The sequence below is a fragment of the Myotis yumanensis genome, unplaced genomic scaffold (assembly GCF_028538775.1).
Source record: "Myotis yumanensis isolate MYYU_CA2020_CCGP unplaced genomic scaffold, mMyoYum1.0.hap1 SCAF_22, whole genome shotgun sequence".
In the NCBI taxonomy this organism is placed as follows: domain Eukaryota; kingdom Metazoa; phylum Chordata; class Mammalia; order Chiroptera; family Vespertilionidae; genus Myotis; species Myotis yumanensis.
In genome coordinates, this window is record NW_027223773.1 from 54,586 (window position 1) to 76,019 (window position 21,434).

Below are 21,434 nucleotides of genomic sequence, written 5' to 3' on the forward strand. Positions count from 1 at the left end.
TTATGAGCCTCTGGGAAAACTTCATCTAGAGCCACCATCCTTACCTCCTTCCACAGAGAGGGTGCACAGAGTTCCCCAGGGATATGGAGGGGTCCAGGCCCAGTACACTAACCCCAACACTTGCTCCTTCTTCCTTCCTCTTCCTGGACCCACCACCCCACCAGCCAAGGCTAAAGATCCAGAGTGCCACGCTCCCTACATTGTAAGATTCTGTCCTGGGAGAGTCTGGCTGAGGGACCAGCATCCTCAGATACAGAGTGGAAAGCGATGGCCAAGCATTGTGGACGGAGCTGCCTCTGAGAGGTCGGGGGAGGGTATTTTATCAGGAGTGGGGAGCAGCTAACAGATGCCTGGGAACACCCCCCCACCTCACCCCCCTACTTATGCTGTCCAGGCAACTACTTTCTCTCAGAACCTTCCCCAGAGGCCACCTGGTCTCCCATGCTCATCCCACTATCCATCGCTGAGCGTCAGACCCAGTTCCCCATCTTCAGAGTTTAGTGAAAAGAGGAAATAGCCAGATTCCTCCAACACTTCATCCATTCAGGCAACAAGTGTTTTCCAAACGTGTCTCCGGGAGACAAGTATGCCTTCCAAAGTCCACTGTGACATTTCCTTGGGGTCGTGTCTCATTGGGTTCAGCATGGAGTGGGGAGGAGAGAACATAGGCCATTCCTAGCATTCCTCTCCATGGCCACCCACGGATGGCAGGTGAGACCTTGGGCGGCCCTCCGCCAGTGGGTTCTTGCCATTCCCAGCTGTCGTCCAGGCCAATAACAACGGATGTGGCCAAGCAACCAGGCCCAGGCTTAGCCATAGACACCATCCCAGTCCCTGCACCCCCACAACCTCTTCATTCCTTGGAGACCACAGTCCAAGAAGGGATGCTGAGGGCCCACCTGAAAGGGGAGGCGTCTGAAGGAAAGGGGCAGAAGGACCCGGTGCCCACAACTCCACCTTCCTTAGGACCTGCCCTTGGCCTTCCTCAGAGGCAGAGCAGCCACGCACTGAGGGGCCGGACCTACAGGCCGGTTGGCTGTGTTCCCTGAACTCCTTCCTGGCATATAATTGAGATCCTCAGGCTGTAGCAATCGTTCCTATGACCTTATGTGGGCTTCCGTAGGCATGGGAATCTCCACTCCATCCATTTTTTAAAATATGTTTTGATTGATTTCAGAGAGGAAGGAACAGGGAGAGAGAGATAGACACATCAGGGGTGACAGATGATCATGGATCAGCCGCCTCCTGCACGCCCCACACTGGGGATCGAGCCCGCAAGCCGGCCATGTGCCCTGAGGGGAAATTGAACCCTGACACCGTGACCTCCTGCTTCATAGGTTGACACGAATTAGGCAACCTAATAACCACGGGCCACCACCACCTGCCACTGAAGGCCCCTCCCAGGAAAAGCACAGCAAGGGAACCTGTGCTTCCATCTGCCTTAGGTGTCACCCCTCGCCCTGCTCCCCTAACCACAGGCCTCCTCTCCATGGAAGACTTGAGCTGAATATGGGGCTCGCTCCCTCTTGTCTGCCCTGCTCCACATCTGCAGGGGCAGCCAGAGCCCACGCCAGCCAGCAGCTGAGCACGACATCCAGGCTGTGCCCAGAGAATCCCTGCAGTGACTCAAAGGTGTCTGGCCTTGGATGGCTTCCACATCTCCACTCCCCAGCCGGTGGGGAGATCTCCAGCGCACCAGGCCCCACAGGCCTGGAGACAATCTCTTTCTAATCCTTTGATCCAGTAGTAGGAGCCATATTCTACTAAGAGACAGTGATCTCGGTGGAAAAAAATAGTCATCGGAGGGCCAAACAGCGATGTCAACTCACTTCATTTAAGTGTGGATGCTGCTGAGGCTTCCATTCAACTGCAAGCGATGTAGGAAGCATGACACACACCTGATTTTTAAAGGAAGACAAAACCATACTTTAGGTATTTGCTGAGACTGTGAATGGAGATAAATGAGAAATGACCCCACACTCAAGGCTTTATCTTCTCAAATTTATCGAGTCTACAAGCGGAGATAAGACATGCCACACAGCCTTGTGATTCAAGATGAAGTGAGCCGTAAGCCATGAAAAGCTAGCAAACTAACGTTTTCAAAGGAAGGAGCAGCCGTCTATGGCTGAATGGTAGGCGCGGGCTTTCACACAGAGGCGCCAGCCCTGAGGCTGAGCCCGGAATGCGGTCACACCTTCCTTAGACTCCCAGGCACAGCACAACCCAGGAAGGACTAAGCCAGGACACGCTCCCACAAACCAGGCATGGGGCTCGCCATCCATCGGGTGGGGGAGAGTCGGGGGCCAGACTGAGCAGGTTCCTGGACTGAGTGGAGCCACGTGGGCACCGAGAGACAGGCCTCCGTGAGCACGTGCATCCCTGCCCGCCGCCCTGAGCGCTGTCCGAGAGGTGAGGGCCTCGCCTGCGGTCCCCAGGGACTGACCTCATCTCTCTCTCTCAAGAGCTCGGGGAGACAGATCCCTCTCTCTCCTTCAAGCCGTGTGAGGTGCACGCTGCTCACCACACCCGGTTTCCCAACTGCTTCGAGACAGCATTCGGCCTTGATGGAGGGCAAGCTCCAGGCTATGGCCGTTTTCCTGTCGAGTTTCTCTTGTTTTTGGAAACAGTTCCGTTCTTAAGGGTGCTGGCCTGTTGGGGAACGGGTGGGACCTGGGTGCCTGGGATGGGGTGGGAATGAGGCATGATCACAGCCGAGTGGAGGGCAGGGAGAGAGGGTTGGACTGAAGGGAACTCAGAGAGTCTTGAAAAAGATGCCAGACCTGGGATTGTTATTTGAGTCAAAATGAACACAATTACCAGGAAGACCTCAGAGAAGGACACTTCTGCTTTTTGCGTTTGCGAGACAAGGGTTGGATTACAAGGTAGTTAACATTATGTGCTCTATGGAGGGTGCTTTTGCTGATTTTTCTTCTTCTTTTTTTAAGTTACAGGTTATTACAAAGGTGTGTTAACCTAGATGTAAACATAATGAAATAAAATAAGCCGGTTTGCCTCAGTGGATACAGCATCGGCCTGCAAACTGAAAGGTCCCAGGTTCGATTCCGGGCAAGGGCACAGGCCCGGGTTGTGGGCTCGATCCCCAGTGGGGGGCTTGCAGGAGGGAGCGGATCCATGATTCTCTCTCATCATGGATGTTTCTTTCTCTCCCTCTTCCTTCCTCTCTGAAATCAATAAAAAATATTATTTTAAAAAAGTGGAACAATGGACAGGGTTTGGTTAGGGCTAAGATAACCCTCTTAGTCGTAGAGAAGTTGTCTCCCGGGCCTGAGTGGATCCGAGCCTATGAGGTAAGCCAGAGTGAAAATAGGAGGTGTTTCCTAACACCCTGCATCCTATTATGAAAACCTCTGCCTGCCTGCAGCTCTGTAAGGGCCCAGTTAGAGATTACAGGAAGTCATCCCTGGGGACCCAAATGGGCGAAGAACAGTGATCATCGATGGTCAGTGTGCCAACCATCTGGGCACAAAAGGAGTCAGAGGCCTCCAAGGGGGAAGCGCTGACCCGTCAGTAGTCACAGAGGGACTCGGACCCACGCACAATCCAGACGAGGACTTGTTCCGGGTTTGCAAGGAGCACATGGGAGACGAGAGGGAGACTCACAAGAGAGGCTGGGAGACTCGTGTGGCGAACATCCGATTAGGACTTGATGTTCTTGTCCCAGGAAAGGCACTTGGTTGAAAAGCCCTCTGACTCATTCTGGCTCATGCTGTTCTGAACTTTTCACTCACTGCCTATGACTTCAGAGCCGGCAAGGAATGAACCTGTCCTGGATCTTTGGCCAAACAAGGGACCCACACACAGGGCCAAGCCATGCGGAGCCTTGATCAGAAGTTCGGATCTTATCCTAAGAGTGAGGAGGGTCAAAAGGGAGTTAGGCCGAGTGACGGCACTGGGCCTGGCCCGGACAAGCCTGTGGGAGACAGGAGCAGCGGCTGTGGAGGTCAGGAGGGATGGCCTGCTCCTGGGGAATCAGCAGTCACCTGGACTGCTCCCTGGTGCCTCCTGCAGACCCAGGCTCCCAACACGCCCTCTTCTGCTCATTCCGGAGCCACTTTCAGAGCCAGCACGTCCATGGCTGAAAGGCCTCCACTCTCAGGCCGAGCTGCGGGACACAGCGTGCGGAGGGGAATGCTGAGGGGAGAGGCGGGTGCTGCTGGGCTCGCGGAGGAAACACAGGACAGCCTGGTTTGGGGCGCAGTGGGTTACACAACAGTTTTCACTTGGCCAGGAGCCTGGACGGGGAAGACATGGCTGCCAGGAAAGCCTGGTAATTGCTGGCTGGAAGAGCTGGGGCGGAGGCTGCAGAGGCCAGGAAGTGGAGGTCTTTGGAAATGCGGGAAGCCCCGTCACCCTGTTGGTTCTTTGGCTGGCAGGTGCTGCGGGTTTCTCAATCCCCCTTGGGCCGACAGTGCTCCCCACACCACTCCCCAGCCTGTTGGTTCCTTCACTGCCAGTCCGTTCCCATAAAAGGGATGATTTGGGGCACAGAGGAGTGGAGGGAACAGGTATAAAAGGAGGGTGAGGCCCCGGAAGAGGCAGCTGGGCACAGAAGCACAGCAAGAGGCCACACCATGCCCCTGTCTGCTGCGGCCAGGACGGGTCTGAGGGTGGCTCAGACAGGTCTCTGGGCTGACCACGGGTCTGGGTTGTGGGTGTTCAGGCTGAAGGGCCCAGACGGCCTGCAGAGCCGCTGCACGGAGGGGTCTGGACCTGCTGTGGGGAGGGCAGAGGCAGTGGCGGGAGAGGAAGCAGAGCCAGGGGTGGGGGAGGGGGGAGGGGGGAGGAGGAAGTGGAGGGAGAGGAGGAGGAGGGGGGGAGGGGCAGGTGCACTTGCAGGGTCTGACCCTGGTTCTCCCACAGGCTTTGTGGTCCTGCTGGTGGTGCAGAGCTGTGAGTACCCCCTTGGGTTCCGGGACGGGAGGTGGGGGTGAGGGGGGTGGTGAGGTGGGCGGTGAGGAAGGATCGGCAGATTCATGTTTGCTAAAGGAGGTGAAGAACAGTTACCATCGTTATCTGGATGTTTATTTTACTAGTGTGTACTTGTCTGTATATTGGAAATTTTTCAAAATACAAATATTTCCAAGGCTCGGGTTCAGTGAGGCCTGGGGGAGCCCAGTGGCAGTGTGGCTGGGAGATGCCCGCTGTCCTGCCTCCAGGACCAGGAGGGCAGAAACGCTTTCTTGGCACCAGGAGGACTTGGGACCCCTGCCCTGGGGCCCAGCTGGGGGAAGGGCTGCGGGGCCTGGGGGCTGACAAGTCAGGACGCCCAGAGAAGAGGCTGCCAGAGCCTCTCAGGTCAAACACCCACCACGGGGCCTGCCAGGTCCACCCTAGAGGCCGGGGTCTCCTCCAGGAACCCTTCCTGACCTCACTCCTCTTGATCAGCCTGGGGACTCCCAGAGCCGCCCCTTCATTCACATTCTAACTTTGCTCAAACTCTGCCCTGAGTGCTGAGCTCAGGGCTCAGCGAGAGGGTCCCTGGCGGAACCCTGGCCCAGGTCCCACCTGACCTTTCCTGTAGGTGCCGCCTACCAGTTGGTCTGCTACTACACCAGCTGGTCCCAGTACCGAGAGGGGGACGGGAGCTGCTTCCCAGATGCCATAGACCCCTTTCTCTGCACCCACGTCATCTACAGCTTCGCCAACATCAGCAACAATGAGATCGACACCTGGGAGTGGAACGATGTGTCTCTATACGAAACGCTGAACACACTCAAGACCAGGTTGGGCCAGGGCAGGGGGAGGATGGAGGTGGAACGGCTGGTCCTGGGCAGGGCACCTCTGCCCAGCCCATGGCCCAGCCTCTGGGTAGATCATCTGAGGCCTTAGCTTACGTGGGAGGCGGTGACGTAAGCAGGTGCTGGGCAGGGTTTGGGGTGATGGTGGAGGCGGTGACGGCAGCAGGTGCTGGGCAGCGTTTGGGGTGATGAGGAGGCGGCTGGAGAAAGGGGACCTCTGAGCTCTGAGAAGGGAGGCCTCCCCGTCACTGTCAGTCCCTGAGGGCGTCTCTCGGGCGCATGGGCCTTGCTGCTGCTCTGTTCCTCCATATCCGGCTTCCCCACTGGGGAAGGGGGGGATAGGCAGCCCACCTTAGTCTTAGAAACAGAGTCTCAGGGCTGGAAGGACCTTGGAAGCCAAACCTGGGGCCACCCAGTGTCTCGGCATTTACGTCACCTGCCTCCCGCCTCCTCCTCCTCACAGGAACCCCAACCTGAAGACCCTCTTGTCTGTGGGAGGATGGAACTTCGGTTCTGAAAGGTAGGACCCCTCCCCACACAAAGCTGGACTAGGTGTGTGGACATGAGGCTCACAGGGACCCCAGACTGGTCGGCACAGGGGCCGAAATGGCCGTCGGGGCCCCACCTCGTGTACAACCAAAAGGGACTTGCCAAGATCGCACAACAGCTGACAATGGATCTTATCCGTCCTCTTTACCACCTCAGACCTGAGGCTGCACGGAGCGGGGTGGAAAGAATGGGAATCAGGTGGAGAGTCTGGGAAGACTTCCTGGAGAGGGTGGTGTGGGAGCAGGGTGTACAGAGGGGGCGGGGCGTACAGAGGGGCGGGGCGTACAGAGGGGGCGGGGTGTACAGAGGGGGCGGGGCGTACAGAGGGGGTGGGGCGTGCAGAGGGGGCGGGGCGTACAGGGGGCGGGGCACGGCCACAGCAGCTCCCATTCAGTGAGTGGTTACTAAGTGTCAGGCGCCCTTTCAGGCCATTTCACATGCAATCCTCACAGTGGCACCGAGAGAGCACATTCATCCCCGTTTTACAGACGAGCTCACTGCGACCCAGGTCACAGCCTGTGCGAGTGGCTTGGCTCGTGGGTGACGGAGCCTCCCTTGGGAACCAGAGGTGTCTGGCTCCAAAGCACATGACTAGAAGTGGGTCCCACCCAGGCCGTGTCTCCTGGGGCTGTGGGCTAAGGCTCCCTGCTCCTCGGGGAACAGAAACCCCCCCGAGGGGACCGTGCCCAGCATCTCAGCACTAAGCACTCTTCTGCGGTGATTTCATTCCTAGATTTTCCAAAATAGCCGCCAACACCCAGAGTCGCAGGACTTTCATCAAGTCGGTGCCACCGTTCCTTCGGACCCATGGCTTTGACGGGCTGGACCTGGCCTGGCTCTACCCTGGACGAAGGGACAAGCGGCATCTCACCTCTCTGGTCAAGGTGCTGGTCATGTCTGGGACAGGGGCAGGGAGGCAGCCCAAGCATCTCCAGGGACCGGGGACAGCGACCGTCCACACACATCGCCCACAGCACCAGCTCTGGCACGTTCACTCTGGTCTCTGTGCCTGCGGGGACAGAGCACAGACCAAAAGGCAGTCCCCTGGAGTCCAACTGGGATCTTGCAGTCCCTCCAGGGCAGGAGTCACTGAGTGACGGGGTAGGGGGTGGGCACGAGATGAGTCCCAGGATCGGCCTGGGGACAGGGCCACTGAGGCACCACCCGTGGTCCCCAGAGCCCCTCAGGGGCTATGAGGTGCTCAGAACTGGCCTCCCAGCACGGGGCTCTCTCCCACCCCCGGGACCCCTTCAACCTGCGGCCTCCCTCCCACCAGGAAATGAAGGCTGAGTTTGTAAAGGAAGCCCCGAAGGAAAAGCAGCCGTTGCTCCTGAGCGCCGCGGTGTCCGCCGGGAAGGTGACCCTGGACAGAGGCTACGACATGTCCCGGCTGGCCCAGTGAGTCCCCGCCACCTGCCCTCCGTGGGAGCCAGAGGCAGCTCAGGAGGTCGCGCTCCCTCTCTGCGTCTCGTCTCCCCGTCCATCGTGGGGAGAATAACACCTCTCCTTCCTTTCCACTTGGGTCTAGTACAACGGTGGAGAGAGTGGCCGGGCACGAGTTTGCGGGAAAGGAAGTAGGAGGAGCTTACACACCAGCCAGCCGAGCCGCCCAGCGCTGTCCTGAGTGCTCCTCCCTGAGTGGCTTTTCCTTGCCAGGTGGTCAGGGCAGCCTGACAGGCTCACTCAGGCGGGTCCCCCTGTTCCTCAGCCTGCCCCCCAAGCCCCAAATGAGGAGCAGCCACAGCCAAGGGCCTGATGGCAGGTGGGGCTAAGGCCTGGGCCTCAGGAAGCCAGGAGTGAAGGACGAGGGCTCTGCTATGATGTCAGATCTTCTTTACCACATTTGAGGGGTGGAGACTCAGAGCCTAAATGCACCATGAGGAGGGGAGGACTCAAGCATTTGCCCCCAACACCTGACGCTCAGGTCCACGAGTCCGTCTGCTGTCTCTTGTGTGCATGTCCAGGTCTGGTGCCCTCTGTCCTGCTGTCTGTTGATGACACTTTTTTAAAAAATATATTTTTATTGATTTTTTACAGAGAGGAAGGGAGGGGGGTAGAGAGTCAGAAACATCAATGAGAGAGAAACACCAATCAGCTGCCTCCTGCACACCCCCCACCGGGGATGTGCCCAGAACCAAGGTACATGCCCTTGACCGGAATCGAACCTGGGACCCTTCAGTCTGCAGGCTGACGCTCTATCCACTGAGCCAAACAGGTCAGGGCTGATGACACTTTTTTAAAAAATATTTTTTTATTGATGTCAGAGAGGAAGGGAGAGGGACACATAGAAACATCAATGTTGAGAGAGAATCATGGACTGGCTGCCTCCTGCACGCCCCACACTGGGGATGGAGCCCACAACCCGGGCCTGTGCCCTGACCGGGAATCAAACCCTGACCTCCTGGTTCATAGGTCAACACTCAACCACTGAGCCACGCCAGCCGGGCAGCTGATGACAGTTTTAATCTGCTCTCAACACAATGAACTGGAGGGGTCCGGTCTGGGAGCCTGGACAGTGGGTCACTGGGCGGGACTGGGTTGGGTGGATGGCCCGTCTCTCCAGTCTGCCCTGCTCACATCCCGTGGGACTGGCAGCTTCTCCAGTTCCCACCTCGCCCTCCCTCCGCTCCCACAGACACCTGGACTTCATCAGCCTCCTGACCTACGACTTCCATGGAGCCTGGCGCCAGAGCGCGGGACACCACAGCCCCCTGTTCCCAGGCCAGGAGGCCCCAAGTTCTGACAGATACAGCAACACTGTGAGTAGGGGACAGTCCTGCATGGCAGGGGCTTCGGGCCCAGGTCATAGATGCGGAGACTGAGGCCCAGGGGCCACGCGTCCCCACAGTCTGAGAACAGAGGGCGCCACCCCTCTGTGGAGGAGCCAGGCCTCAACTGACGGCCCCGGGGGTGCGTGCAGGCCGAGGGGGGACGAGAGGATGGGGGGCCGGGGCTGAGGAGGCCGGTCGGGTCTAGACCTGCCTTTTGCTGACCGTGGAGCCTGAGCCCGCCGCCCGGTTTCACAGCTGTCGTAGCTGACACTCCTCCCTGTGCTCAGGAGGCTTTTTGAGACCCCAGCTGTGCAGTGCCCTTTAGACCGAGGTTATGGGTCCCTGGGAGGAAGGGGAGCCCCAGGTGTGTGTAGGACAGACTGACGGCTCCACTGTCCTCCCCCACTCCCAGGACTACGCCGTGGGCTACGCGCTCAGGCTGGGGGTCCCGGCCCAGAAGCTGCTCATGGGCATCCCCACCTTCGGGAGGAGCTTCACGCTGGCCTCTTCGAAGATCGGAGTGGGAGCCCCCATCTCAGGGCCTGGGCTGCCCGGCCAGTTCACCAAGGAAGGCGGGATCCTCGCTTACTATGAGGTGCGACTGGGGAGAAGGGAGTTCCTGGGGAAGGTGAGCCGCCGCCCACCCCCTCTGCTCTCTCCGTGTTCCAGGCTACTGGTGTCCAGGCTGAGGGGAGTCAGGCACACCCGGTCTTCCTCTGTCCGCCAGCCCCAGGTGCTTTGGTTTCTGGCGGCCTCTGCTCTTCGCAGCCAGGACCACACAGCTGGGGACATGGGCCTCTGCTCGCTAGCAGGCAGCCAGGCGTCTGCCGAGGGCACATGTGCCTGCGGCTGAGAGGCTGGAGGAGTCGCACCCTGTGCCCTGCGGCCCCTCACACCCTGACTGTCCTCTGCTCAGATCTGTGACTTCCTTCGTGGAGCGACCGTGCACCGACTCCCTGACCAGCAGGTCCCCTATGCCACCAAGGGCAACCAGTGGGTGGGGTACGATGACCAGGAGAGCGTCAAAACCAAGGTAGGTCTCGCAGGCCACGCCCCAGGAGGGAGAGGGAGAGGAGCCCAGGGCGCCCTGCTGGAGGGCGATGCTGAGTCACCTGGGGCGGGGCCAGGACAGCAGGTCCCCCCTACGCACATCAGGCAGGTAACCCAGCGCTGCCCGTCTGGGCCTCCCCTGCCAGGTGCAGTACCTGAAGAACCGGGGGCTGGCAGGAGCCATGGTGTGGGCCCTGGACCTGGACGACTTCCGGGGCACCTTCTGCGGCCAGAATCTGCACTTCCCCCTCACCAGCGCCATCAAGGAAGCCCTGGCTGCCGCTTAGCGCTCCGTCCGTCCCTCCGTCCAGCACATGCTGGGCAGGGCACTGCTCCTGGGGTTCTTGCTGCTCAGGAGCTGGTCACCTGTCCCGCTGCACCTCAGTCTCCCTCCCTGGCCCTACAGAGGGTCCAGCTCTGAGCTCTGCGCTCAGCTTTGTGGGCTGGCAGGGGGCGGTGGGGCTGTGGGCAGTGAGGGCTGGATCCCCACAGTGTCAGGCAGGGACAGCGCACACGTTGAGGAGTGAAAACGCCACTCCCTCCCCGGGCCTCCTCGGCAGAGGCCACACGAGCAAGCTCCTCCACCCAGCACGGACGTCATGCAGGAGGCAGTGACCACACAGATCCAGCCTCCGCGTGCCCGGCTTCAAACCTCCACCAGGAGCGTCCTCTCGCCTCCCTCCCAATCCCCAGCTGCTCAATAAAGCACCGGAGCTTCTGTGTTGGCATTTGCTGACCCGTCTCTGAGGCCCATGGGCTCCTCTCTCCCCTCTCGTCTGGGTTCCCCTCTCCCAAGTTTGGGGGCCCTGAGCTTGCAGAAGGGGAGGCCAGCGTGGCCACTGCCAGGGCCTTGGGAGTCCCCAAAAGAGGCAGCCTCTTCAAACCCGCCTGCCTGGCTCCACCCGGCTGGGCTGAGAGCGTCCACTGGAACTTACTGTCATCCAGAGCTCTCACCTCAGCTCCTTGTTGAGAGAACCCTGTTTCTGTAAGGCCAGCAGGAAGGAGAAGGAGGGACGCCCCAATCCTAACCCTTCATCTGCCAGGGGAGATGTAGGCGCCAGCACAGGGCCAGGCTGCAGAGCTCTGACTCAACTTCCAGCTGGAAGGAGACACCAGGTTGCATCACCCGTCCTCCCTTCGCCCAGGTCTGGATCCAGCCTCCCCATGTTCCTGCCATTCCCAAGGGCTCACCACGGCAACCCCGTCCCCTCATCTCTCTCTTGGGACACACTGAGCCCTCAATCCAGCGTGGCTCCTCAGCCGGGCTGGCCTGAGACATGTGGTGGGCAGGAGGGGACGTGTGGGATGACGTGCTGTGCAGCCAGAGAAAGTCCTCGAGGATTCATTCGTGGAGGCTCTGATGTTTGGACTCTGACTTGGCCAGTGGTTTGTGACGCTAGTTTGAGGTGCAGGGAAGGAAATACCTATTGGCTGCATTGAAATCTGAACCAGCTGGAGCTGGGCAGATGCAACTGGTCTCAAGGTCACAGCTCAGCCAAAGGCACAGAAGGTGGGGACCTGGCCAGAGCCTCGGGGTACGTGACATTTCCCCGCCGGCCAGAGGGACCAAGCTTCCCTAATCCCTGAAAGAAATACAGGCCATGCGTGCTTTCGCGTGTACAGGGTACCCCACCACCCAGGGTCTTTGAAAGCCGGGGCTGTGAGCCCTCCGGGGCGGCCACCCCTCCACCCTGCCCCCTGGGCCAGCCTTCCGCCGACTGGGACACGCCCGGCAGGGGTGACTCAGGGTCCTGCACTTAGTCACGTTCCCTTATAGCTGCAGACTCAGCGCAAGGCCTGGGGATCGGTCTCCAGGGCCCACCCCCTGCCCGGCAGGACCCTGAGTCCCCTGGCACCGGCCCCCAGGCCACTCCCCACAAGGACAGCCAGGGGAGAGGCAGCCACAAGCGCGTGGCCTCACCCCGGGGACAGAGAAGAGGGTGCCTGCGGCTGAGGACCTACATAAGTACACGTGTCCTGGACTTGACATGGGGCACCGTCCAGGATAAAGCCTGCCTGGCCTGTGTTTCTTTCATTTAAAGAATTGCTTCATTGTGAAAACTTGTGTAGCCGCCACCCAGGACGGGAAACGAGACCTCAGTCATGCTCCCCAAACTCCGCTCGGGGCAGCCACATCCTGGCTTCCTCCGTGGTCTCGCCACCTGGGGACGCCCCTGGAAGCAGAGAGCCGGCCACTGACTGCATCTGCATTGGATGTGGGTGGGTGACACCGTGGTGCTTTGTGGGTGCAGACTCTCTCACAGTCGCCTACGCACCCCCCGCCGGGGCAGCGCTCTCCGAGCTGCCAGCTGTGGCGCATGATCCTGTGGGGACGGTTCCTGCAGGGCTGTCTCCCGAGGGCCGAGGGCCGGCACCGCCGGGCGTGGAGTGTGCACTGTGCTTGGTCCCATCTCACATTTTCAAAGGGGATTCCTCCGTCCACAGCCGAGCCCACACGCCCAGCAGCAGTAAGAGCCCTGGTCTCCGTCTCCCTGACCCTAGTGTTGTCCGGATTTAGATGGTCACCAATCTGACATGTTAGGGATGAACAAACCAACAACTACAGATATGTACCTGCCTCATTTCCTCCACTGCCAATGCCCACGCCAGGCCCTGCTTTGAAGCATCTAGAAGGTTCCGAGTGCTGGCTTCCTCCATGGTCCTTCCCACGCCTGACTTACTGACATGAACCACCCCAGGGGTTGGCTGGGGGTCTGTCAGCGGCGCTGTGACAGGTGGGGCAACGGAGGCCCCAAGAGGGTCCTGCCAGCATCTCAGAGAGGCAGTAACAGGGCCCTGGACCCCCTTCCTGGAATCCCGTTGCTGAGAGACCCACCTTGGCACCCCAACTCCTCCCTCTCTAGGGCCCGCAGCAGCATACAGCACAAGGGAGACCCCCGGGAATGGGAGGGCAGGGGCACGGCTCCCAGGGGAGGCTATTTCAGGCAGTCTGGGCCCCAGCCCCAGGCTCCGGGGCCTGGCCACACGTGACCCCCGAGAGGCCAAGGCGGCCTGAGCTGGGTTCACCCTCCAGATGGAAGCTCTCGTTGCCACTGCCCTGACCCCTGGCACCGGCCACTGCCAGCGTCCTATCTCACCCATCTGTGCCTTCCTCCCATCTGGGCACCAGCACCCTGGCTGCTGGGAGCCAACCCGGGTGATGGACGACACAGTGCCCTCTCAAGGGACCCTCCGTCCCTCCCCCAGAGCTATTCCTGGCCGAGGCGCCTCCCCACTCCCAGCCCCCACCTGGCCTGACCCCACAGCTGGGAACCATTTGGCCGGGGGTGGGGCAGCCCTGCCTATATAAGCCTGGTCCTAGGTGTCCCAGGCACCCTGGAGGCCCAGACCCTCCACAGCTGACCTCTGCACACTCAGCCTGACCACAGCCAGCCCGGCAATGACAGCGACCTCGCAGGCCCCTGACTATGGTCCGGAGGAGCCCGCCTCCGAGGTGCCCAAGGTGCCCACAGAGCCCTCAGGAGAAGGGGCAGCGTCGAAGGCCTCAGGGGAGGAGCAGGCTCCAGCAGCAACCTCTGAGGCTCCTGCCCCCGCAGCCTCGCAGGCCCCTGACCATGGTCCGGAGGAGCCCGCCTCCGAGGTGCCCACGGAGCCCACGGAGCCCTCAGGAGAAGGGGCAGCATCGGAGGCCACGGGGGAGGAGCAGGCTCCCACGGCAACCCCTGAGGCACCTGCCCCCGAAGCCACTAAACCTGCACCTCGAAGTGAAGGTGAGCAGAGCGGGGGCAGGCGGAGGAGGGAGGCAGGCGGGGCCGAAGACGGGGGGACCCTGGTCACACACCTTTCCCCTCCCCTCCTTCTCCCACAGACGTGCCCAGTGTCCCGCTGCAGCTGACCATCGAGGACGTGAGCGACTGCTCGGTGACCGTGAGCTGGGAGCCTCCGGAGAGGCTGGGGAGTCAGGGCCTCCAGGGCTACCTGCTGGAGCTTCGCAAGGAAGGAGGTGAGCTCTGGGCACAGCCCCGCGGGCACCAGAGAGTGGGCTTGGGGGCCGCCAGCCCCAGACCCCACTCCGTGCCAGGAACGCGAGGAGGCAGAGGGTCAGCGTGTCCCCAGGAAGTGCTTGTCCCCCAGCTCCAGGGAGCCCCTGAGTGACAGCACTGGGATGGGGACGGGGCACTGCTCTGCGGAGAAGTGAAGGAGGGGCTGCCTCTCAGAAGACCCCGTCGGGGCAGGGCAAGCAGCAGGCAGAGCAGAGGAGCTGGGGGTGGAGGGACGGTGAGACGGTGAGGAGAAATGGGACACATTCCTGTTTCCACCTCCAAGGCAGCCAAGCTCAGCCTGGCCTCGGCCTCTGACCCGACCTTGCTGTGCGACTTGGCCACTGTGTCCACCCTCTGAGCTGGAGAACAATCCTCTGGCCACTCGCCCAGCCCTTCCATCAGGTGTCCTCCATGCGTAGAAACAAGGGGCCAGGAACGGGAGGAAAGGGGAACTAGGCCCAGCTCCTCGGCGAGAAGGGTGCCCGTGGCCACGAAGCCAGGGCCTCCCGGCCTCTCCCTCCTCAGCCTCGGAATGGGTGCCCGTGAACGCCCGGCCCATGATGGTGACCCAGCAGACCGTGCGGAAACTGGCCCCGGGAGACAAGTTCTTCCTGCGCGTGGCTGCCGTGAGCCCCGCGGGAGCCGGCCCCCCCGCGACGCTGGACCAGCCCATCCACATCCGGGAGATCATCGGTGAGGCCTGCGTCCCACCCCCAGCCCGTCCCAGGCACTCATGGGATGGATGGAGAAGCTGAGGCCAATGGGCAGAGGGGACAGGCAGTCATTCCGGCCCTACCATGCGCACAAGCCACGTGCTGTCGCCATCTTGCCTTTAGAAAGTTCCGGGTCCCTCTGAAGGTCCAAGAGCCCATTTCTCTGAGTATCCCGTCACCCAAGCTTGGGGGAAGGGTTTCCTGACCCCAGAACGAAGGCTCAGCTCCCCTGGTCACCTGCCTCAGGGTCCCAATGCCACACTCATTCCGCCCGTCCTCCTGTCTGAGAGCCATGAACGCTCCTTCCTGCTCCTTCCTCTGGCCTGGGTTCCAGAGCTCCCCTGGGGTCCAGGTCTCTGGTGGGAGGAAGACACGGCCCTTAAACGGCCCATGAAGGTTTCTCCATCTCCAGAGAGCAGCACCACCCTGGGGACCTGGGAGCCCAGCTGTTTCCCTTGCTAAGGTTTCTATTTGTGGGGGCACCAGCCTCTCACCTACCCCTGTTCCCTGCCAGAGCCGGTCAGGTTTCAGTCTCCTTCGGCTCCAAGGTCTCTGGGGACAGCCCAGGGCGCAGTGAGGAGAGGTACAGGCCAGCAGGTGGCTGAGGCCTCCTCACCTCCGTCCTTGCTCTGCACCTCCAGCCTCCGAAGGGGAACCCACAGGTCTGAGCAAGGCCTCCAGAAACAGGGGTTTTCACGGCCACAGGAAGGGTCAAGCTTGGGTTCAAGGCGATAATCTCAGCTCCAGGGCCAAGGAGATGTGACCACGGGAACTAAGAACCCTTGGCTGTCAAGCTCGTCCCCAGGGTCAGGGACTCTGGGGAGACCCAGGCTCCGGCCGCTCCCAGAACCTGCCTCCACACAGGCCCTCTCCTGCCTCCAGGGCGCAGGGAATGTTCTTCCTGGTTTTCAAAAGCCAAGGGTGCTCCCAGCCTTTGTCTGCAGCACAGACACTGAGACCTGTAGGGAAGGCGCTGGGTCTTCCCCGGGGCCCCAGGGAGCTCAGGCTCTGCGAGGCCGCAGGGCCCGACCTCTACCCCGAAGCCCAGCGCTGACAGCCAGCCTCGGCCCCTGCTACTCCGTGAGAATTCCTCTGGCAGCCGAGAAGGGGATTTCCTGGAGAGAAGAGGGGAGAGACTGTGAACAAACAGGGACCAGCCAGCCCTCCTGGTGGGCAGGGCAGGGTGGGGGCCTGTCCAGGTTCCTCGGCTGCTCAGCTGTCCCTCCTTGGCCACCTGCAGCTGCCAAGCATTCCACCCCGAAGCTCCCAGAGCCAAGTGCCCACACAGCTAATCCTCGGAGACACAGTGTTCCTTCTCCCTGTCTCCTCCCTCTGCCCTGTGAGCCACCAACTGCCGCCACCTGTCCGCCCAGAAGCCTCAGTCACCACCCCCACCCCCGCCCAGGGCAGCGGCTTGGCTGCGCTGCCTCCCTAGGAATGCCCGTGGTGCAGGGCTGCACCTGGTTGGGTGATGGTCAGGACCGTGGTGTCCTGTCCTCGTAGATTCCAGAAAGGCTTCCCGACTGAGAGACTGGATGGTGGCGGGGGGGAGGGGGAAGGGGGGTTAGGGTGGGGCAGAGAAGAAGGGAATTTTCTGCTCTGGCCTCTTCTAGGAAGACCTCCTAACCCTCCCACGTGACCAGGAGGCAGAGCACAAGCACTTGGGTCTCTTGGAAGGTCCTGGGCTCTTGTGGGTGGAGGGGCTGGGTTCGGGCCTAGGCTGTGCCCCTTTCTGGGAATGCAGGTCCCCAACATCTGGACCCAGGAATCTGGGGCTGCAGGAGAATCCCAGCCAGCAGGGCCCAGGAGCCTAGGGAATCCAGATGCTTCTCCATCCACACCATGGAGGCCTGCCCTCCTGGGACTTTCTGGCTTAGTTCCCCAGGGGCTTTAGGGGGGTTGGGGCCCCTTGATTTCAGGAGCAAGTTTCATTCATCCCACAAGATGGCCCCACAACACACCCAAGAGCCCTCCTGCCCAGCCCTCAGGCCTCACCAATCAGCAAGCCCAGTGCTGTGCTGAGCCGCCTCTCCCTTTGATGCAGAGGCACCCAGGATCCGTGTGCCCCGCCACCTGCGTCAGACCTACATCCGCCAGGTGGGAGAGATGGTCAACCTGCAGATTCCCTTCCAGGTGTGTGTGGGAATCAGGGTACCAGCTTGGGTGGAAATCAGGGCCCCTTTGGGTTGGTCAGAAGAGCCCAGGAAATGTCAGGATCTCTGTGGGGGGTCTGTCTGGGGACCCCCCCAGAGGTTCCCCCTCCTGCACATTCTCCAACCTGTGGACGGGGCAGCTCGCCCCAAGGCTGGCTGGACATCCATGGGTGACAGTCTGAGCAGCAGCTGGGGCTCCAGCCTCTGCTGCCCCTCCTGGGAGGACTGGTGGGGATGGCTCCCTGCACACAGCTCCAGAGACCCCAGCGTGGGGTGGCTGTAGGTGCTGGCACCTCCCTGCACACCCTGAGGGCTCCTCCCTCCCAGGGGAATCCCAAGCCTCAAGTCTCGTGGACCCACAACGGCCAAGCTTTGGACAGCAAGAGAGTGAGCGTGCGCACCGGGGACCAGGACTCCATCCTCTTCATCCGCTCGGCCCAGCGCTCAGACTCAGGCTGCTATGAGCTCACTGTGCGGCTGGAAACCCTGGAGGCCCGGGCAGCCATCAACATCCTGGTCATTGGTATGGGGCAGGGGAGGCAGCGTGCCTCCCAGGGGCCAGACACCCCCACATCCTACACCACAGCTGACGCTCATGGGGTCAGGCCAGGGGAGTGTGATAGGAGCAAGATCCTGGGGGTGGGGGTTGTCGGGCCAGCCCAGCCCGCCCCCTCACCCCTCCTGACACTGGTCCTGCAGAGAAGCCCAACCCGCCCAGCAGCATCCGGCTAGTGGACGTCTGGGGCTGCAATGTGGCCCTCGAGTGGACGCCGCCCCAGGACACCGGCAACACTGAGCTTCTGGGCTACACGGTGCAAAAGGCGGACAAGAAGACAGAGGTGAGGCTCCCGGGCCAACCTGGGTGGGGAAGTGTGAGTGGGGCGAGGGAGGAAGTGGACGAGATGGGGGGAAGGCCCAGCCCACTGAGAGTCGGGGACTGAGCTCAGGTCTGCCTACCACTGGCCTGACTCCTCCTGCAGCTTTAGGCACGATCCCTTTCATCTCTGGGCCTCATTTCCCCCATGAAGACTGCAGGGGCGGGGGAGGGGGGGAAGATGCTCTCTGAGGACCCCAGAGAGGTCACCCAAACGACCCAGAATGATCCCAAGAGGTCACCCGAATGACCCAGAGGCCCCCCTCAGGCCCAAGGTAGATGCTGCAGCCTCCCCGGGGAGTAGGAGCCGGGTGAGCAGGAGGGTGAGGTGGGTGGGCTGTGATGACAGGGTCGGGTCCCCACAGCAATGGTTCACCGTGCTGGAGCGCTACCATCCGACCTCTTGCACCGTCTCCGACCTCATCGTGGGCAACTCGTACTCCTTCCGGGTCTTTTCGGAAAACCTATGTGGACTCAGTGACTCGCCCGCCGTCACCAAGGAGCTGGCCCACATCCGGAAGATAGGTAGGTCTGGGCCTGGACAGGAGGGAAGCCAGGCCCAGCAAGGCTGACTCTCTCCCCATCTCCATCTCCATCTCTACCTTTTCCTGGTGTGTCAGCTGCCCTCTCTGAGGACTCCTCATGGATGCCACTCCACACACAACTATGCATACACAGCCATGCACACCAATGCACACAGCTGTGCGCACACACAGCCATGCACACACAGCCATGCACAGCTGTGCACACACACAGCCATGCACACACAGCCATACACACCAATGCACACAGCCATGCACAGCTGTGCACGCACAGCCATGCACCCATACACAGTCATGCACACACACAGCCACATGCACACACAGCCATGCACAGCTATGCACGCACACACAGCCATGCACACATAGCCACGCACGCACACAGCCATGCACACATACAGCTATGCACGCACACACAGTCATGCACAGCTGTGCACGCACAGCCATGCACACACACAGCCACGTGCACACACACACAGCCATGTACACACACACAGTCATGCACACACACAGCCATGCACACACACACAGTCATGCACACACACAGCCACATGCACACACAGCCATGCACAGCCATGTACACACACACAGCCATGCACACACACACAGCCATGCACAGCCATGTACACACACACAGCCAGGCGCACACACAGCCATGCACACACACACAGTCATGCACACGCACAGCCACACGCACACACACGCAACTGCAAAGGGATGGATGTGGTGGATGATTGAACAAGTACGTCCGAGTGTCTCATGCAAATAAGAAGGGTCCCTTGGGAGAGGGAGACTGTGTATTTATTCCACAGATGCCCTGTGGCTGCCGACATCAGGGTGGTCATTAGGCCTCACGTGCACTGTCCCCAAAGAACCAGCATGAGGGCAGTGGGGACAGTGGACTCTGGCAAGTTTGCTGATAGCACAGACCTCCAACCCTAATATAACTCCACGTGGATGGACGGGAGACACTCAGCATTTACTCTCTCCACACGGGCAAGACCCCTCACGTCGAAGGTTAAATCCCAGGCCCTTTCTCCTTCACCCTGCGTGCTCCAAAGCCCTCCCCTATGTGGAGTCTGTGTGGGTCCGGAAGGCACACACTTGTTAACAGCAGCCTGAGTTGTACAGAATTAGAAAGAAATTTTTGTTTAAAAAAGGAAAGCCAGTTATTTCTCCAAAGACAAACAGAAATAAAATGTAGTATCTCCAGACTGCTGGTCTCCACCATCAGCCAAGATCCTCTCCTCTCTCTGCTCTCCTGCCCACCCTCTCAGCTCCCCTTGCTCTGCCCCTGGGACACACTCTGTCCTACGTCCCCACACACTGGCCAGGAGCTTGGGACCCGCCACGGCGCTCAGAGGAGGGCAGGGTGGCATGGATTGTCATCGTCCTCTGGACGCTAAGACCTTCCTCCAGGCTGTCAGAGCCAGTCGTCAGAAGATGCCTAGATGGAAGCTGTAGCGATCGTTTGGGGAAAAGGGCTGAGGTCCATCCTAAGAGATCTCCTCCTATATCTCAAATTTACCCCATTTTCTCCCATGAACCCAGATATTGTTGCCAAACTTAAAGGGTTTGTTGAGAGAGACTTCTCAGAAGCCCCTTCCTTCACCCAGCCCCTGGCTGATCACACCACCACCTCCGGCTACAGCACCCAGCTCTCCTGCAGCGTGCGAGCGTCACCCAAGGTGAGGGCAGGCCTGGCTGTGCCTCGGGGGCGGGGGACAAGCAGGGCAGTGGGGCTGAGGAATCCAGCCTGGGAGAGCCAGTCCCAGCCCACAGCCTGCCCAGCCGCCCTGTGGCCCTGCTCCCCAGCCCAAGATCATCTGGATGAAGAACAACATGAACATCCAGGGGGACCCCAAATACCGCACCTTCTCTGAGCAAGGCGTCTACACCCTGGAGATCCGGAAACCCAGCCCCTTTGATTCCGGGGTCTACACCTGCAAGGCCGTCAACATGCTGGGGGAGGCCTCTGTGGACTGCCGGCTGGAGGTCAAAGGTGAGGGCTGGAGGAGGGGCTCCTGAGGGACCTGCCATGGCGGAGAACAGGAGATGCACCTCTTCTCCTGCGAGACTAGCGGAGGCTGAGCCCTGGAAACCCGCAGGACGGGGCAGTGCAATCGCGGTGGGGCTGCCAGGACTGTCCACGCTCGGGAGGGTGGCTTATGTGGGCAGAGGAGGAGGAGTGTCCGCCTGGGAGGTGGCCATGAGCTGCTCTGGTTTCTCCACCCCCAACCTGGGCCCCAGAGGACCCCCCAGCTCTAACCTGTGGGATCTCTTCCAGCCTTAGCCACACACTGAGGAGCACGGAGGAGGCTGCGATGGAGACACAGGTAAATGCTGGACCTGCTCCCGGTGCTGCATCTGGGCAGGGGTGGGGCAGGTGAGAAGGGGAGGGGCAGTCAGCGTGGGCACAAGTCTGCAGTCACACACAGTCCAGAGACGGGGGAAGCTGGCAGGCAGGGCAATGCTGGTGGGGCCTGGGGGCGGTGACTTGGTGGACGGTCCAGTCCTGGCTCTGAGTGACCTGGGACTGGGGCGCACTCTTGGACCTGTTTCTCGTCAGAAAAGTGGGGCCCACAGCGCGTGCCCAAATTCTCTGCGAGGTGGTTCTTAGGTGCTGGACGGGGGGAAGTGGCAGAGCCCAGACGCGAGGAAGGAGAGAGGGCCCGCTTTCCCTGCCCTCCTCACCCCTCAGCCCGGTTTGCCAAGACCAGGGTCATGGAACCTGTTCTCTGCCAGGTGCTGTGGGCCTGAGGGGTCAGGGCCGCCAGGCCCATATCCGGCGCCATGAGTCTCCAGACCCCTCTCTGTTGTGATGATGGACGGACAGCTCTGCTTCCTGGCCCCAGCCTCACCTCCCTCCACTCGCGGCTGCGGCCCAGTGCCCAGGAGTGGGCCTGGCAGCCCCAGGGACAGGATGACTGGGCACAAGGCCCTGGACGGTGCCAAGATTGCTGGGCCCTGCAAAAGCTGCATGCTGGGCAAGAACCAGTCCAATAAAGGTGCATGTGTACTG

At 60.8% G+C, this 21,434-nt stretch overlaps 2 protein-coding genes across 2 annotated transcripts; both read left to right on the forward strand.

Moving 5' to 3' along the window:
- Positions 1-4,497: 4,497 nt before the first annotated feature.
- On the forward strand, positions 4,498-10,857 carry CHI3L1 (chitinase 3 like 1). The gene is made up of 10 exons (XM_070401330.1): positions 4,498-4,641; positions 4,882-4,911; positions 5,543-5,744; positions 6,223-6,279; positions 7,042-7,192; positions 7,585-7,706; positions 8,944-9,067; positions 9,492-9,674; positions 9,996-10,112; positions 10,276-10,857. The coding sequence occupies exons 1-10, from the start codon at positions 4,593-4,595 to the stop codon at positions 10,414-10,416; spliced, it is 1,176 nt and encodes a 391-aa protein (XP_070257431.1). The 5' UTR covers positions 4,498-4,592; the 3' UTR covers positions 10,417-10,857.
- Positions 10,858-13,453: 2,596 nt separating this feature from the next.
- Positions 13,454-21,434, forward strand: MYBPH (myosin binding protein H). The gene is made up of 11 exons (XM_070401329.1): positions 13,454-13,860; positions 13,959-14,093; positions 14,659-14,826; positions 16,891-16,979; positions 17,327-17,522; positions 17,699-17,838; positions 18,239-18,398; positions 19,964-20,100; positions 20,228-20,414; positions 20,700-20,748; positions 21,158-21,434. Exons 1-10 carry the CDS (start codon positions 13,530-13,532, stop codon positions 20,714-20,716), a joined length of 1,560 nt encoding a protein of 519 aa, XP_070257430.1. The 5' UTR covers positions 13,454-13,529; the 3' UTR covers positions 20,717-20,748; positions 21,158-21,434.